The following is a 16,638-nucleotide window of genomic DNA, read 5'->3' on the forward strand; positions in this document are numbered from 1 at the left end:
GCCCAGACATCTCTTCATCAGCTTATATTCCAGGTGAGATTTTCAGGCAGTCTTTAAGATCAAAAATAACCAAAGAAGAAAGGTAGATTATAGATAGCTAAACCATTTTTTTCCTGGGTCTCATGCTTACTAATTTATTTAAGGCTGATGGCATTTTGTAACTTTGAGTGGCTGTGTTTATTTGATCCACGGGGATATTTCCCTGATACTATCAAATATCTCCCACACTGTTGCCCACGCCATAACTTCATGCCCACCAGTCCTCAGTATCACTGTACCCGCCTATCTCATTCTCCCAGTCTCTGTTTCCCCATTTTGAATCTCCATCCTTCACCTGCATCCTCCCAAGGCTCTGTTTAACATATTCTCTCCTTTCTTAATCCCTGTTGCTGTGGTCATTTGCACTGTTTCTCTAACTCAGCTCTTTGTCATTTCCTCATTTCCATCTTTCACCTCATTCTGTTCCATAACTCTCCCACGACCACGTCCCCTTTTCTCTGCCTCACTACCTTCCTCCTCCTCAGGCCTTTGAGGGTCACCTTGATAGTCCCCACTTTCTCTTGTGTATGCATATCCCTTAAGGTTTTCGTGGTTAGAGTAAACCCCTGGTCAGGCAGTAGGTTGATGTGTTGGTGCCTGGCACTGGAAAGTTTGCGTACACGAAGCAGATGTTTTTGAGCTCTCAGCCACACTTTGGATATTGTTGACTTTTTCCTTAACGATATCCTGGTTTAAAGCTTTTTGCTGTCCGTAGAGGCAAGGGCATAATACAATAACTCCACAATAAAAATAAATAGAAAAATCCACATAGTTTGGTGATGTAGTCAGATTTTGCAGGTGGCTTTTGTATTAGCAGAGCCAACATACATGTGAGTAGATTTCTGTTCAGGGCTAGGAAGGGCTAGGAGTTTTGGTAGAAACTGTCACTTGAATTGCCTTTTGGGCACTCTCCAGCTGTCGTAGGCGATGCGTGCGCTGAAGCGCTAGATGAGGAGAATGGTGCAGGTTCTGTATTAAAGCTCCAAAGTGTGGTGTTGCTTTCAGTGAATGGTGGCAGTGAGAGGCGATTAACAGCCTTTTCCTTTTGTGGCAACAGATCTTAATTTTCCAGTAGCTGATCATAATGATTAGAAATCAAGCAAAAGACAATTTTAGGTTATTTACCTTGTCGATCTTTGGAGGAAATGGCAATTCCGTATCATCTCACAGAAAGGTGTCTTTACTGGCTACTGGCTATGATACGTCACAGTGTAAGCACTGGCACAGGACTGTGAGTTGTTTTCCTTTTGCAGTAATACAAGACAAGGAATTTTGTCTCCAGGTTTTTCAATATAAATACATAATGAAAAACCCTGAAAATATTTAAAATGTAATCTTGTGGAACTGTTAACTCCTCTCAGGTACCTGATAGGCACAAAGTTCTTTGTTAATAGTGTCAGTATAATGCAAGAAATGTGAGCATCAAGAAAAACGTATACACTGTCTCTGAAGGTAGAAGAATGGAATACACTCGAGTCTCGATTAACAAAAAATGCAAGGAGGTACCACAGTAAACAGCAAGCTATATAAGCAGTAGTTCTATTCGGTTATCTAGGAACATCGACCTTCGATTGTTTTGAAGTAAGAGTATAATTCATATAGCCAAGTTCCCACTTAAGAAAGTTGAAATGATGAAAAATCCTAACTTTTCCATCTTAACTGTTTCTGTACCTAGCGCTCTGGAAAAAGAATTGCTGTTTCGCAGGAGAAAATGAAAATCTTTTTAAATTCGGTGCTGGTAAAGACCCTGAAGACCTCCTGTGTGTAAGAGACAAATGTGTATGTTGCAATTGTTATTATAGAAAAATATTAGAAAATAAAAATCAGTAAGCATGATGCTTGGATGCTTTGATCACTTGCAATAGAATTGTAAAGGTCAATCCAAAACCTAAATACAGCCAAGAACTAGAAACGCATGTCTCAGCTTTCCGAGAAGGCGTGGAGGCTTGCATCCTCATTACTCGTTAAAAACACATCACGTTCTTCAGCAGCCAAACGAAGCTGGGACAAACACTGGAAAAGGCTGCGTGATTTAAGTTGAGGGGGGAGAATATAACCCCGAACCCGGCTAACGCTGCCTCCCGCCAGGCAGGGCACAAGCCCGGCCCGGGATTGACCCAGTTAAGAACGCACCGAGGCTTATGGCCGCCGTCGGACTCGAACCTGCGGTGCCCCGCCAGGCCACGCCCCCGCCTGACGCGACATTGCGTCTCAGCGCCCATTGTACCGTTTCAAACACACGCCCTGCCCCGTCAGCCAGTCAGCGCGCGCTCCCTCTCCGGAGGCTCTCGGGAGTCCGTAGGCCGCTGAGGCTGGGACTCCGGCCTGATGCCGGTCTCACGGGCATGCGCAGTGGCGGGATGCGGTTGCAGGACGCATGCGTTGTGGAAGGCGGGCAGCTTTGCCTCCGCCCCGTTTCCCGCGCATGCGCGCTGTGCGGCGGCGGGCGCGGCGGGGTGTCCGGCCCGAGGCGCTCGCTCCCCTCCGGAGGCGGCGGCGGCAGCACCGGCGCGGGCAGCGGGGCCGCGCGCGGGGAGCTCGTCCGTCGGCGACCGCGGGTGGGGGAACGGGCCGCCCCCCGGGCTGCCCCCGGCATGGGGCGCTGCTGGGGCCGCCCCCCTCGCCGGGCCCGGCGCGCCCCCGGACTCTGCCTGCGGCGCCGCCCGCGGGGCCTGTAGGGGCGGCCGCGCCGCGCTTGGCCGGGGGCAGCGGCGGCATGAGGAGCCGCTGCGGCCGCCGGCAGTGAATGGGCGTCGCGGCGGAGCGGGAGGAGCCGGAGCCGCCGCTGCCGCGATGGCTCAGGAGAAAATGGAGCTGGACCTGGAGCTGCCGCCGGGGAGCGCCGCGGCCCCGAGCGACGGGGGCGGCCTGAGGAGATCGAACAGCGCCCCCCTCATCCACGGGCTCAGGTGAGCGCGGCCCGGCCCGGCCCACGGCGGCCCCGGGGCCCCGGCGGCAGCTGGGCCCGCCCCGGGAGCGCCCTGCCTGGCGAGGCTCGGCTGCCCGAGCAGCATCGGCCGCCGCCGCAGCCAGCCGGGCCCCTGGCGCTCTCGGAGCGTGCCGAGCCCCGCTGCTGGCCCTGCTTCGTGCAGGCCCCCAGCTCTCCCTGCGCCCTGGCTGGTGCGTGGCGGAGGCCTCTGAAACGCGTCGCTTGTTTCTCGGAACGCTCGAGCCGAGGCGGCGAGGCGCTTGTTGTAACTGCACAACCCCAGGCTGGCGGGAGAAAAGTGCGTGCTGGGCTCCTTCCGGGAAAGTAGTGCTTCTGTTGAGATAAAACGGCTGTTTTCAGTGCACTGGGGGCTGGAGCGTGTATCATAGCACTCTGTAGTTTTAAGTAAAGCACGCCTTAGAAAGTTGTTCACAAAACTTTTTTTCCCTTCAGTGACAACTCGCAGGTTTTTCAGCCTTACGTGTTGCGAACTCGCAGGAACAGTACAACAGTTATGAGCCGTCACAGTATGGTAAGGAATCTTAAGCATGTTTTGTTTACACCTAACAAGACATAATTGGACTGGAGAAATGACGTTAAACTTGATTTGTATTTGCACTAAGCATCCCAGCAAGCTTCCAGGCTGCAGAATATGCATTTTTTTTTCACCTGTAACGGCATTCTACAATGAAATAATACTGGTGTATTAACTGTATGTCCCCCAGAAGAGAACAATAGCTGAAACTATGTGTGATTCCCAGTATTAAGTACAGTCTTAAAGTTAATTTGGACCTGACCATGGGTTGGAAGAGAAAACTGCTGTCACAGTTAAAAGTCTTGAAAGGGTGTTTTAATTTTTTTTAAAAATGGAAGAGAGAGTCACAAGTCATCTTTGACCTATTTGTTTGACCGGGCCGCTTTTTTTTTGCAAAGGCTGAACACTAGACGTCAGAAAATCATTTAAAGAAGAGTAATTTATTTGATGGGTGATATTCAGCCCTCTATTATATAAGTCTGGTAGTGTACAGTACTGCAGTTATTTAAGTTTTCAAAGATGTGGCATTTCTTTTTTTCACCCTTCCCTTGTCAACTCGGGGATCTATATGCTCTTTTCCACTAAAATTTTTCTTTCTCATCTGAGGGTAGTGAAGGTTAAGTATTGCTTTTCTCAAAATCCATAGAAATTAAAAGTCCTGAAATATATTTCTTCTCTGTCTTCTATTCTGTTCAGAAAAAGCGAGATGGAATTTTAGTTCAAAATCTTCTGTTACGAGATTTCTTAAAAATAAGAATCCAAAATTTTGAAACTCAAATCAGTAGGTGTTACAGTAGTCACAGGGACACCCTGAGTGGGAACTGTTGGCCCATTTGTATGTGATGGTAGCCAAAGTTCCAGAGGAATTAGATGCGTAAAATTGCATGCAATTGAAAAATCGCAAAAGTAACGTTTTAGGGAGTGTTGTTCAAGACTGAGCTGAAACACTGAGATTTCTCCTCTATATAGGCAACTGGTTGAGTAAGTTAGTACAGGAGTAGGAGTTTTTTGTCTTACTTTAGGCAGTAGGGAATTGTATAATGTTTGTAGTTTCATTTATAATACCTCACTTGTCTAAATGGCATATATAGCTATTTGTGATTTTGAGATGCTAAGCGGTATCTGCTTGTAAGTCTGAGATCTGTGCCACTTGCTGAGTGATAGAATGAATTTGTAAGTGGTAAAACAAGTCTTTTCTCTTGAAGGTCAGTGTTTTCTTTTTGCAACATTATTTGAGTCATCCACGTGTAGTTGTACAGCTCATTTTTAATTCACTAAGAATGTAGGTGATGGTAAATAGGATGTATGCAAGCTGTTGATGTGTAATTTAATCATTGTGACTGTCACTTTTTTGCAGTTGTTGTCATCATCTCCTATTCGTATTCCTAGTAGCCGACTTCATCAGATCAGAAGGGTAAGTGTAGTTTTTATCTGTATATTTAGTAACAGAATAAAAAGCATTATATAATATTGAAGTACTTAGGTAATGGGAGTTTCATTCCTATTGAGTTTTTCAAGTACTAGAGGAAAGTGTCTTTTTTAAGACTTAGTTTCAACAAGGAAGTGTTCTTGCAAGGCTTATTGTTGTCATGTTTAAGCTACCTTGCTTTTTTGAACTGTTGTTTCATTCAAGAGAAACGGTGAGCTGGCCTGGTAGCAGTCTCTTCTTTCTGGAGTGCTCCTACTGTTCATATTTCAATTCTAACAGCAAATTGTTGAATCACGAGTGTTATTTCGAGTACCTGTGAAGAATCAAATGTTATGGGAAAACTTATGACTTTTATCTCCTGCAGGAGGAAGGAGTGGATTTAATGAACAGAGAAACAGCACATGAAAGGTGAGTGTTATTGAAACAAGATGATAAAATAGCCAGAGTTATCCTCTTTGTAGCTACTGATGGGATTTTTTGTATTCTAGGGAAGTGCAAACAGCAATGCAGATAAGCCAGTCATGGGAGGAAAGCTTGAGTCTGGTAATCTCTTTATAGATGTTTCCTATTTAATTCTACTTTTACACTCAACTGAGGAATTTAAGGGAAAGAGAGGAACTAACAGTGAAAATAATTTAAGAAGAACTTAAGTTCATCTGCTTTAGCTATTTTGTGCATTTGGCCCAATGACTTTCCATTAGAAGGTTGTGCCTTGGATTCTAAGGTAATGTCCTGTGCAAGTGTTAAGTTTGAAACCTTGTATTTACAGAGTGACAATGACTTGGACAAGTCTGAGAAATCTTCCTCCCCAAAGAGAATAGACTTCATTCCCGTTTCGCCTGCACCTTCACCTACAAGAGGAATAGGAAAGGTAGGATAAGTGAAATACCAAACTGAGAGAGCATTTTAGAATTTTAGACCAAGGTGAATTATGAAGACCTGTGTAACTTCACAAATTGTTTGATAGTTTTTAAAAAAACAAACAAACAACAGCACCCTCCCCCAACCCAAACCCACATTTTATTTGATTCTAAGAATCAGATGCTTACCATCTCAGAGCCTGCAGAGTTTAAGCCGTGTGCCAGTTCTGTCACACTGAATGTTTTCAGTTGCTGCTATTGGTGCGGTGTTTGGATGGGTTGGGGTTCTGGTTCTGGGGAAGCTGGAAGAGGTCATTAGAGTAATCAGATTTGGACATGATCTTCAGCTGCATAAGTGGGGGAATGCTGGGGAAGAAGCACCAAAATTGGAATGTATTATATGTGTAGAGTAAGAGTGTAGGCAAAGACTAGAAGCTGCAAATCTGTGTGGTGAGGAAGGTGAAAATATGTCCGTCAGTTATGGAAAGGAAGGCATAAACTCACTGTGAAGAAGGACTCGGGCATGCTGAATTTGCACTGAAGACTGATGGCACATGCTGGAAAAAGGAGAGAGGTTGATCTTAGATAAACTACTTTTTCCAGTGAGGATTGGGAAATTGAAATTGTAGCATAGAGAAACTGGCAACTGTGTTTAAAGATGGGCTGCTTGACCTTGTTTTCACCCTCTTTTGTGGTTCAGCTTTTGTACTGCTACTATTTTATTGCATGCCTCTACCAGTATTGATGCATGGAGCAGCCACGTACTAGTGCTGGGTAAATGTGTTCTTAGTATAACACTGATGCTGGCAGCTGGTCCTGTACCTTTGGAATCAAAGTAGTAGATAACTTGAGAGAAACATTTTTGTGCTTAGCTATGGGCATTCATGGGCTAAGCTCAGATTAACTGCAGAACCACAGAGCTAAATACTCCATTCTACTCTAGAATATTGCGTTGAATTTTCAGATGTATTTTGAGTAAACTCAACTTTTTTGTTTAAAAGCCCCTTGAAAGAAGTAAGTCCTGAGTACCGTACTGCTGTTTCTAAATGTAATGGGAAGAACAGAAATAACTGTCTTACTTAGAAAACAGTGTCTATTTCGATTTCAGATTTCTGTGGATTTGAATTTTAGGTTAATCTGAGCAGTATTACATTAGCCAGTATATTTTTGCAAGTTAACTTTTAATGCTTCTAAGATTGCGTTTGATCGTCTCTGTCTTATTCTGTTACTAGGTTTTCTTTAATTGGGGATGTTTTGTTTGGAGGGTGGGGGGAAACACCTGCATATTTAAAGGGAAATTCTGAAACATCTTAATGTGACTTTTTCTGCAGCAATGTTTTTCACCATCGTTGCAAATGTTTGTGAGCAGTAATGGATTACCTCCAAGTCCTATTCCCAGTCCAACAAGGCGATTCTCCAAGTAAGTAACATCTGCAAGCAACAGGTAAACATTGGCTTAAATTCCAAGGCTAGCACAAAGATTAGTTAAAGCTGATGTTAAGGCATTAAAAAAGACTTTAGTTTTACAATAGCTGAAAAATTGCCACATAAAAACGCTCTGAATGTTCAGCCTTTACCAACGGTAGCTTTATGTGGGTGCTTTTATAGGAGCCTGTGTCAGCTTTAAACTAGTCTTGGTAACTTGTGGGGATATTCCTAGGTACTTCAAATGAACTTTATTAACTTTGTCAGCATATCGGTTTTATATAAATATTACACACAATTTAGAAATGGATTGAAGTGAGGATGTGACGCACTAGGGAAGACCCTAGAAAACTTAATACAACTTTGTGTGGCAGATAACCTGCTCTAACAGGCAGCACTTCTTTCTTGTTGTCGGTGTATTCAGACTCCCTAAGCATTCCAGTTATGCAGGAATAGTTTTAAAGAACATTTCATACGATATGGTTGTGTCGATTTGATGCGAGGTATGGTGGTGTTCAAACTTGGAACCTTTACAGAACTGACTATCAGTATTCTCTCTCTAGTAGGAGGAGTCAAAGTCCAATCAACTGTATCAGGCCCAGTGTTCTTGGCCCCATTAAAAGAAAAGGTATGTGTATTTACATTATCAGATGTTTTAATATGGATGTAGTTTTGCAGCTGGATACACTTCTCTCTTTTCCATATTTTTTTTTGTTGTTCTGTAAATATAATGCACTTGTATCCACAGTGAACTGGAATTTGCCAGTAACTTATACAGTGTAAAGTAGCTAGTCTAAAACACATTGAAAAACTCTAAAGGCAGCTACTGCTTGAAAGAGGCAAACTTTATTCCACATCAAATTAAATGTTATGAATTATTCATAAGGCCTGACATTCCGAAGAGTACCACTGTACGGTGCACACCCTTCAGATCATCTTAGGAATGTTGCTTATCATGCAGTATCTTCTAAACTTAGTACTGAATGTTTGGTTTTATTCTGAAAGTTCAGAAGGTGAGCGTTTAGAGAAATGGAATAGATCGGTGCTCTTTCCTCCTCAGGGGGGAAAACTACTGCCTTCTTTCCTGGAAGTATTCTGTGTTAAGGATATTCAAATTATATCCCAGAACAAGTCTCCATAGCAGAACTGTAAGATTGAGATATTTACAAGTGTGCCTCCAGCTATGCTTATCCTTTCTGCATTTTTTTTTAACTTAGGCATTCTTAACTGCACCAAAAGCACGTCCTTTTATTTTACAAGAATTATATTCAGCCTTCGAGAAAAGTTATGTTCATTGGTTTTTTCCGACTGCTTTTCCTATCAGATAAAGAATGTTGTCTAATTTATATTGAATTGACAGAGGAGAGAGACAAGTTTTCTCATAGATGTCAATTCTATCTTGGCTGTTATTTTTCTATGAATTTTAGAGGCATTAAAAATCGAACAGAAGTTTATCAAGCTCAGTGATCAATAGGAAATAGATATTCATACTGTGTTGTTTTACTTTAAACATTTTACAATAGACTTTACACAGATTGTATTAAAAACAGTGCAGGTAATGGGCAAGCTTTCCTCATCCTGTCCATGTGCTCTTGTGGAGCATCTTTTACAAAGTGGAGATATGAGTTTGCCTGAAACATCAAGGAATTTTCAAAATGTTACTTAATTTTAAAACAACTAATCCATTTAAATGAACATAATTTTTTTTCCTAAATACATAATCCTGTTATTTTCTGAATTTTAGCAGTAGCTTTATGGTTCATATTCTACAGATGTGACATGGTAATAAATTGACACCATGATACATGGAGGGAAGAAAGCAATGTACTGAAGAACATTTCACTGCTCTAGGGAATTAATACTGGTAGACTGTGCAATGTGTTGTAGCAGTGCAGATTTGTCTTTGTGAAATTTCAAGTGGCAAAAGAGTTACCTAAGTTGGTGGTTTGGGTTTTCTTCATTTTTGTATAAGACCAGGTATTTTATAGATTTTTTTTTGCCCATTCTGCTCGATAGAAGCTGTTATTCCTTCCCTTCAAAGAAGGGAATGTATCCTCGTGGGCTAAAGGAAATAGGAAACTGGGGGGGGGTGGGGTGGTATTTATCAGTCTTTTATAAAATGAGTGGTAGTATAATTCTCTTGCATAATGTACTAGTATATACTGGTTTGCTATAATGCTTAACCTCTGTCAGCTTTTCAAACTGACACCACAAGTGCTGTGAAGTGTAGATAAAAAGCCAGAAAATTTATTTCCATTTCATCTGTTTTTGTTGCCAAACTAAAAATTAAAATATACTGTAGCTGAGAGAGGTTTTTTTTTTTCGTTAAGCTTGTTATTGGCAAGTTCATGATATTTCCAATGTGTCTATTGTACAGAAGCTATTAATGAGCTAGCTCATTCTCAGGGCAGATTATACTAAACAGATTATATGAATTCTCCCATCATGTTTAATCTTTCAATGTCAGTAGATGATTACAGGTACAAAGATAGTCTGATCCATGATGAGTAAGTGGAAGTGCATACACATGCCAATTTTTTTCTATTCAGCTTTTCTGTAAAAGTGTACATATGCATCAGAATTTGTTGTACACAGGAGGGTGAAACTGTGAACCAAGCTGGCGTTCCTATTTTCATAATCACGAAGAATTTTAATGTCCGTATTTTGGCTTATGTCAGTTGCCTCGTCTCAACTGCTTACTTAAAATTAAGTCACAGTAATTACTTTGCTTTAGATTATTTTGTCTGATTGAAGTCTAAGTAGCAAGCGCTTGGTTTTGTGTCTTTGAGATCGTTGTAGCCCCTCAGATACTGCTGAAGGATTAGTTAAATTAAGGATGGACTGGATGGTTAAACAACAGCTAGCATCAAATTAGTGTCTTACCCGAGTGCTCGGCTGGCTGAATTAGAGGACTTACCATGTTACAGATGCAACCTTGCTCTATGGGGGGACAAACCTCTCTTTTATAATAAGACAAATATTAAATGGACATTCCAGAGACTCAAGTGAGTTTGATTATTTGCACTATTTTCCTTAGGTGAAATGGAAACTGAAAGTCAGCCAAAGAGACTTTTTCAAGGAACAACCAACATGCTTTCTCCAGATGTTACACATCTGACAGATCTCAGTTCATGGTAAAATATTTCATGTGCCCTGAAATGCTGAACTAGGGAATGTGCATTTATCACAAGCTTTCTTGTTTTGTTTTTTTTCCAGAAAAAAATACTTTGTATGTAGCTTGCCTATGCATGTTACTAGGATCTATTTCTGTGGTAGTGTAGTGTGACAGTGTTCCTGCTGCTTTGATCAATTCTTCCTGAGCAGACTCTAGACTAGATTTTGTGTATCAAAACTTTCATACTGAATATAATTATTACAAATCCCTGTTGGCTCAGAAGCAAAGTTACTTCACCTCAAAGATGCTTCATCATTTCAGTATGTTGTAGGCAGTGGTCATATAGTATCTGTGGTACTTATCTGAATACTTAGAAAATGTGTGTGTGAATAGTTACTGCAGTTACATAGTTCATGTTTAGTGTTATAGTCTGTCTCCTTTCTGTATTATGATCACGAAAAGCTGAGTTCTTTTTTGTGTCAAGAGTCAGATACTAAGTATTCTAAAATACTAACTCTGTATTACTATAATTTCAGTTTACCTACAGACTTGAAACTGCCTAGAAATATTTCTTTTCCTGTTGCTTCCAGCTAAATTGCAAAAGCATCAATTTATGTGCCCTCTGGAATCTTGTATCAAGACTTTGAAATCCAAACATAGGAATTCCTTACTTACAAGGGAGAAAATGGGTTTCAAAATCTTGCTTTGAGTAGTGCAACATTGAAGAACATACTAGCTAATTAATGAAATCTTTGCTGTGTTGTGGATTAAATTCTTTTTATTCCTTTCCTATAACCTTTTAAGGTTTTATTCTCATTAGTGGTCACCTCCTTCCAAAAACTGATTAAAATCGGAGTCATAATTTATTCTGCATGTTAAAAAAAAAAAAATTCTGCTCCTCATTCCCATAAGGAGCATGAATATATATATAACATGCTACAGAAAACAAGGAGTCTTCAGGGCTGCCAGTCTTGCAGTAAAGACTGAGTGGTAGTATAGGTCTCCTACAGCTTTTCTACAAAGGCGAACGTACATTAGCTTTGCACACAGAGTCATCATGCCCGTGTAACTAAATAACCTTTTTCTTTTTCCTCAGCCTGTCTTCAGATATTCTTGATGGGAGTAGCAGCAGTGTTGGCTCTTCCTCTGACTCACTGACTAAAGGCAGCATAACCACAGAGTCTCCAGTAACATGCTCAAACTCATGCTCTTCATTCATTTTGATGGATGATCTCTCACCTAAGTGACTTAAGTTCTGAGTCAGTGTCTGGCTGTGCTGTTCCCTTACTGTACACTTGTACAGAGAAACGAACTCTGATCCTTCAACCATTAACACGTGGATTATTAAAAGGAAAAATTATTGTAACTGTAATCCTTGGCGACTTTCCAGTGATTTTGATTTATCCATTTAATGGACATTGTAGACCATATTAATGTCTGGTTTTGCGAATTTTTTAAACAAGATGTCTGCTCAGAATATACTAACTTTTTGCTTTCAGGAAAACATACATACACTTTTTGATTCTGAGAATAGGTATTTACCTATTAGTGTTGCAATTTTTAGGAAAATACTTCTATAATTATCGTGGTCACTATGTCTAGGAAAATAATTTGGTTCGGAAGGATTTGAAAATACTAATTTATTCTCTGGCACTTCTACCATTGAGTAAAACTATTCTCCTTTTTTTTCGGTCACTAGCCTCAAATTCTCTTACAGAAGGGAGAAGAAAAATCTTTTATTTTCTTAGTGCTGCTAGTCGTTTTTATTACAGAAGACCACAGTGGGCCTGGAAATCTCACTCTATTACATTAAAAAAAACCCCAACAACCCACAACAAAGAAACTAATGACTGGCACTTTTGCCATCAGTGAAGAAATAACAATTGTCTACGAACACGATTAAAATAGCTGCATAGTTCTCTCCCCAGATCCTTTGTCCTACAGATTGTATGAAATAAGGTCAATATTCAGCAAGATTTGGCCAAGGAAAATTAATCCATGCCTCGATCTAAGACATACAGTGCAGATAACTACATTATTTAAACTACTGTGTAGGAGAACCATGTACGGCACCGTCGATGTCTCCTGTGGCATTGAGGTCATAGGTATTTTTGTGCCTTAGGGGACATTGTTACAAAATTACGGAATGTAAACCCGAGGGGTGGGTGGGAAAAGTCCTTTGTGTACAGCTTGTTTATAGAGTGCTTACCAGAATCTGCCATCGATGCTGCTTTCCTTAGTGTTCCTTTCCGAGGCGTGTGCTGCATTGCAAGGTGCTGCGGGCAGTCCCAGCTCTGCTGTGAGGTGGCAGCCAAAGTAACACCCTCTGCAGCTGCTGTGTACAGCGTTTATACCTTTGTTGGTATATGAGCAGGGCAAACAGCTAAGCGAACATTCGATTTCTAAGGAAAGACTTAAAAGTTTGGATTGAATACGAGCTCTGCAAATTGTTTGGCTAAGGAGTTATATTTGAGCTATGAGTAGTCTCGATACAGTACCTTGGTCAGTCTGAGGTAAGACGATAGATATTTTACTTTTTAAAGACTTTAACGGGGCAAAATAAATCCGTTTGTAATCTACTGTGTTATGCTATTTATTATTTATAACTATGTAAAAAGTCTGTGGTGATGAATTATAGTATTTTTTTATGATTGAATAAGTTTTTTATGTTCGGTAATTGCTGGCTGGTTTGTATTTAATACGCAACATTGTCTGCCAGAATCATAAGCTTCCATTTTTGAATGTTTGTAACATAAATGCTTTTGTTATCTTAAAGTACAACTTCTGATCTTTTTGAAAGAAAATAGCACTGAATTTGAAGTAAGATTATGTGCTTTAAAAGTGAGCACAATCTCTGGCAATACTGTCTGGCTAAAAAGGGGAGAGGGAGAACCATAGTTTTTTCTGTTCTGAAGAAGCCGTTGAGTTTCCAGAAGACGTGTACATACCAGATTATTTTTAAAAGTGTTTCCATTAAATTGTAAGAAGTACCATAATGGGCCAACAGTGGCACTATTATTTGTATTATCATTTTCACCTGTGGAGCATTAGTTCCCCACCTCAAATAAATGTGCATATTGTAAAATATTGTCCATTGGTGCCATTTTTAAATGAGCTCTACGGTATTGAATGTTAATTTTATTTGTATATGCACAGTGCTATTTCTTGAATTTTTGATGTCTTAAATTGCTTAATTATTTTTTTATTCATGCTTGTATCTTCTCTGCCTTCTTGATGCTAAAAGAAGGCTGCTTTTACATTCGCAAAATATTGATAAACCGTCTGTGATAAAATTCAACCTGTTACCTGTGGCCCAGTTTCATTATACCGTGCTTTTATTGGTACTGTGATTTAGAAATCTGAACAAGGGGTGACAGAAGGGGGAAACCTATTGCATGCTTTCTTAAAACTGAGAAGAGCATAGCTATTGCTTATTTTTGGCTGACTTACCTGTACAATTGATGTATTCCAGATTTGTTTGTTAGTGGAGAGTCTTATATAAGTGCTGGCCTTTGTAAACATTAGAATGTAAGCTTCATAAAGCAAACGCACAAATATTCACTCTTGTTACAGCATTTTTTTTAGTGTTCTGGCTATTCTCCACTCCAGAAGGCATTGCTCTTATATAAAATATACACGTAATACACGGACACACGCTGTGTCTGTCTCAGAAAGTCATTGTGGAATGTAATAGGTCCCATTTAGGACCCTATTCTGTTTCACACACATAGCTGTAAGCACTTGTTTGTTTTAAAACTAAGTTTTCTAACACCACCGATAGCTGATATTTGCACTTAACTGCATGTGAGTTGCTGCTGCTTACAGAATCAATCTTTATTGCAGTGTAAAGGCTAGTACAGCATACTCTGACTAAACTGACTAAAAGTTGCATTTCTGGATTTACTAACTGTCTTGTCTGTAATGAATTAGATACCAGTCTGGGGAAGAAGACCAGCTGGTGCTGGTAGTCAGCTTTAATGCATAACTATTGACACTTATGCTTAACAACTGTTTTTTATGACTTCACCAGACTGACTTGTGCTGAATCGCCATGATGAGTGTCTGAGAATTGCTGTCCTTCCTCCCCCTCCTTTTTTTTTAAAATAAGGAACCGTTAATGCATAGCTATTGCTGAGAATCACCAGTGATGACTTGCGTTTAATGTTGTAACTGTTGAGAAGAAAGTTAAAATACCAGCAAATACCAGCGTAATTCAAGCAGTGTTTTAGATGGACTATTTTTAATATGTTAATTGGCACAGAATTACGATGTTGGTCTTTGTACGGCTCATTGATTAGCACTGCCTTTAGATCATATCCGAAGCACGCTGAATCCTCATTTCGTGGGCTTAAAATGCTGGAGGGATTTTACCAATGGTTTAGAAAAATGTGTGTGTCAGCTGTGGAACTCTGTATGTTTTGATAATATCAAGTGTTCTGAATCAGGAAATGGATCACAGTATGCATGTTTCATTCTCCTTCATTGAATTTCAAATTGGGGATCATGGGCCCAAAAGCCTGCGTTTAAGGGGCTGGTTTTCTGACTGTATGTGATTAAATACTTTCTCCTACAATGAAAGTAATTAAACTGTCAGTGGGTGAGGATGTAAATCTGCATCCTGCAGACTTTATTGGAAAACTCATTCTTGAAATGCACAAGGAAAGCTATACTGTATAAAAACAGTAAAGTGGGATTATTTTTTAAAGTCGGGATAAAAATAGAGTACTCATTTTAACAACTCAAAATGCTAAAAACATTTTAAACGTAAGGCTTTAACTTGGCACACTTCTCTCGACAGAACCATGTTGGGGGCTGGATGCAGAGGTTAACTTGAGCAGGCTTAGGCGGATTTGGAACTCTCGTATTCTGGTGCACAAACACAATAGACTAGTCTTGGGAAATTATTTTTTGCAAATATTCACATTCTTATCTGTAGTCCCTGCTAATATATTGTGTGACAACAAAGATGAGAACTTGTTTTTCCTGGAGGAATTTCATCTGCATATAATCTTCCCTGTAACTTCATAATAAAAAAGCTTTACATTAATGTGAGTTCAAATATTTCATGAAGTCATAGGACTGTTTCATTTGCTTTTTTGGAGTAAAGGCCAAGAAATATTTTTGGAGCTATACAAACTGCCTCTTGTACTCGAAGGCTATTATATAAATGGCAACTCTCCATAGTAAGTGAAAAGGGACTTTGCCTGCCATTCAATATCTCAGGCTCTCTTGAGATCTGTTAAATAATCCTTAGCAAATTCAGTGATTGATGTAAGACGGGGCGCCGAAGGTACCAGATGACCCAGTGAAGAGGGTGCAGTAACTAGCTCCTTTGACTATAAACTAGAGTTTTAGCCCTGAAGGTAGACCTAGCTTACCCAACTAATTTTCAAATGAAAACTGCGTTTTTCAAGTAACTGCGACTTTCATGAGGGTTTGCGCTGTTCAAGCTTAGAGGAAAAGACTCCATGTTGGCAAGCCTAGGACTTTTGCTCAATCCACCCCCGAAAGAGCAAGCTGTGCTTGCCAGTCAAAATTAGAGTAGCAGTTGTCTCAGTTCTTGCTGTCTTTGGAGAGGGCAAGGGGTTGGTGGTTGGGTTTCCTGAAGGGCTGGTTATCTAATTCACGGCTAGGAGCTTTGTCATCGGGCTAAAATCAAAAGTAGATGTTGTTTTAGGGCAGGTCTGTTTTCTGAGGCAGTAAATAGGCTGCAGGGCTGGTTTCAGCGTGAGAGCAGGGGTTCGCTTCCTGCTGCGGGTGAAGACTCTTCACGTAAGCGGGTTACGGAGACCGGGCTGCTGGCTCGGCGCTGCCATTCCCATAAAGACAAATGCGCACAACTTCCACTTTTAACTTGTACATGTACCTCAAGGCTATCCTTTTTATTAGCGTACTGGGCATTTAACGGAAGTCTCTTGTTTCAATCTAAACCGTTTTGCATTAAAGCTGCTTTTTATTACTTGCTTTTAGATCTTAAAGCCTTTTGATATGGGGCCTATTGGGCCTTGGGTTTGAGTCTTGCCTCTGATTAGCATGCCCGGGCCAACGTTTTCTTTTTAAACGTGGAGCAATTTGTTTTGTTCTTCTTGCATTATAAGTTTGGAAATGCAGAGTAGGGAGGTTCTTGCTATTAACAAAGAATGCATGCGAGCTTTGGGGATCACAAAAGATTGTGGGGTTTTAAAAGAAATAAGACCTGAAAACACAGAACAAAGAAATACCTATTTTTAGCGAACCAATTAGGCTGGTTTGATACCAGGCTCTTTTTTTAAATGCAGGCAATAGTCTTTTGAACGTATCATTAGT

General features: G+C 40.5%; 1 protein-coding gene and 1 non-coding gene across 2 annotated transcripts; both read left to right on the top strand.

Moving 5' to 3' along the window:
- Window positions 1-2,536: 2,536 nt before the first annotated feature.
- On the top strand, window positions 2,537-13,893 carry LOC142087637 (PABIR family member 2-like). Its single transcript, XM_075162042.1, has 10 exons — window positions 2,537-2,948; window positions 3,422-3,500; window positions 4,861-4,917; window positions 5,297-5,340; window positions 5,421-5,475; window positions 5,702-5,803; window positions 7,124-7,212; window positions 7,781-7,845; window positions 10,255-10,351; window positions 11,429-13,893. Exons 1-10 carry the CDS (start codon window positions 2,833-2,835, stop codon window positions 11,577-11,579), a joined length of 855 nt encoding a protein of 284 aa, XP_075018143.1. The 5' UTR covers window positions 2,537-2,832; the 3' UTR covers window positions 11,580-13,893.
- Window positions 11,201-11,344, top strand: LOC142087933 (small nucleolar RNA U109). The gene has a single exon (XR_012675673.1). It is a non-coding gene; the product is annotated as a small nucleolar RNA U109 (small nucleolar RNA).
- Window positions 13,894-16,638: the final 2,745 nt, after the last annotated feature.

The sequence above is a fragment of the Calonectris borealis genome, chromosome 13 (genome assembly GCF_964195595.1).
Source record: "Calonectris borealis chromosome 13, bCalBor7.hap1.2, whole genome shotgun sequence".
In the NCBI taxonomy this organism is placed as follows: Eukaryota; Metazoa; Chordata; class Aves; order Procellariiformes; family Procellariidae; genus Calonectris; species Calonectris borealis.

Bases quoted from the DNA above. Each gene is read 5' to 3' on its own strand.
- LOC142087637 (XM_075162042.1), top strand. From the start codon at position 2,833: ATGGCTCAGGAGAAAATGGAGCTGGACCTGGAGCTGCCGCCGGGGAGC. The intron at 3,501-4,860 runs GTAAGGAATCTT...ACTTTTTTGCAG, and splicing joins TTATGAGCCGTCACAGTATG to TTGTTGTCATCATCTCCTAT. The intron at 10,352-11,428 runs GTAAAATATTTC...CTTTTTCCTCAG, and splicing joins CTGACAGATCTCAGTTCATG to CCTGTCTTCAGATATTCTTG.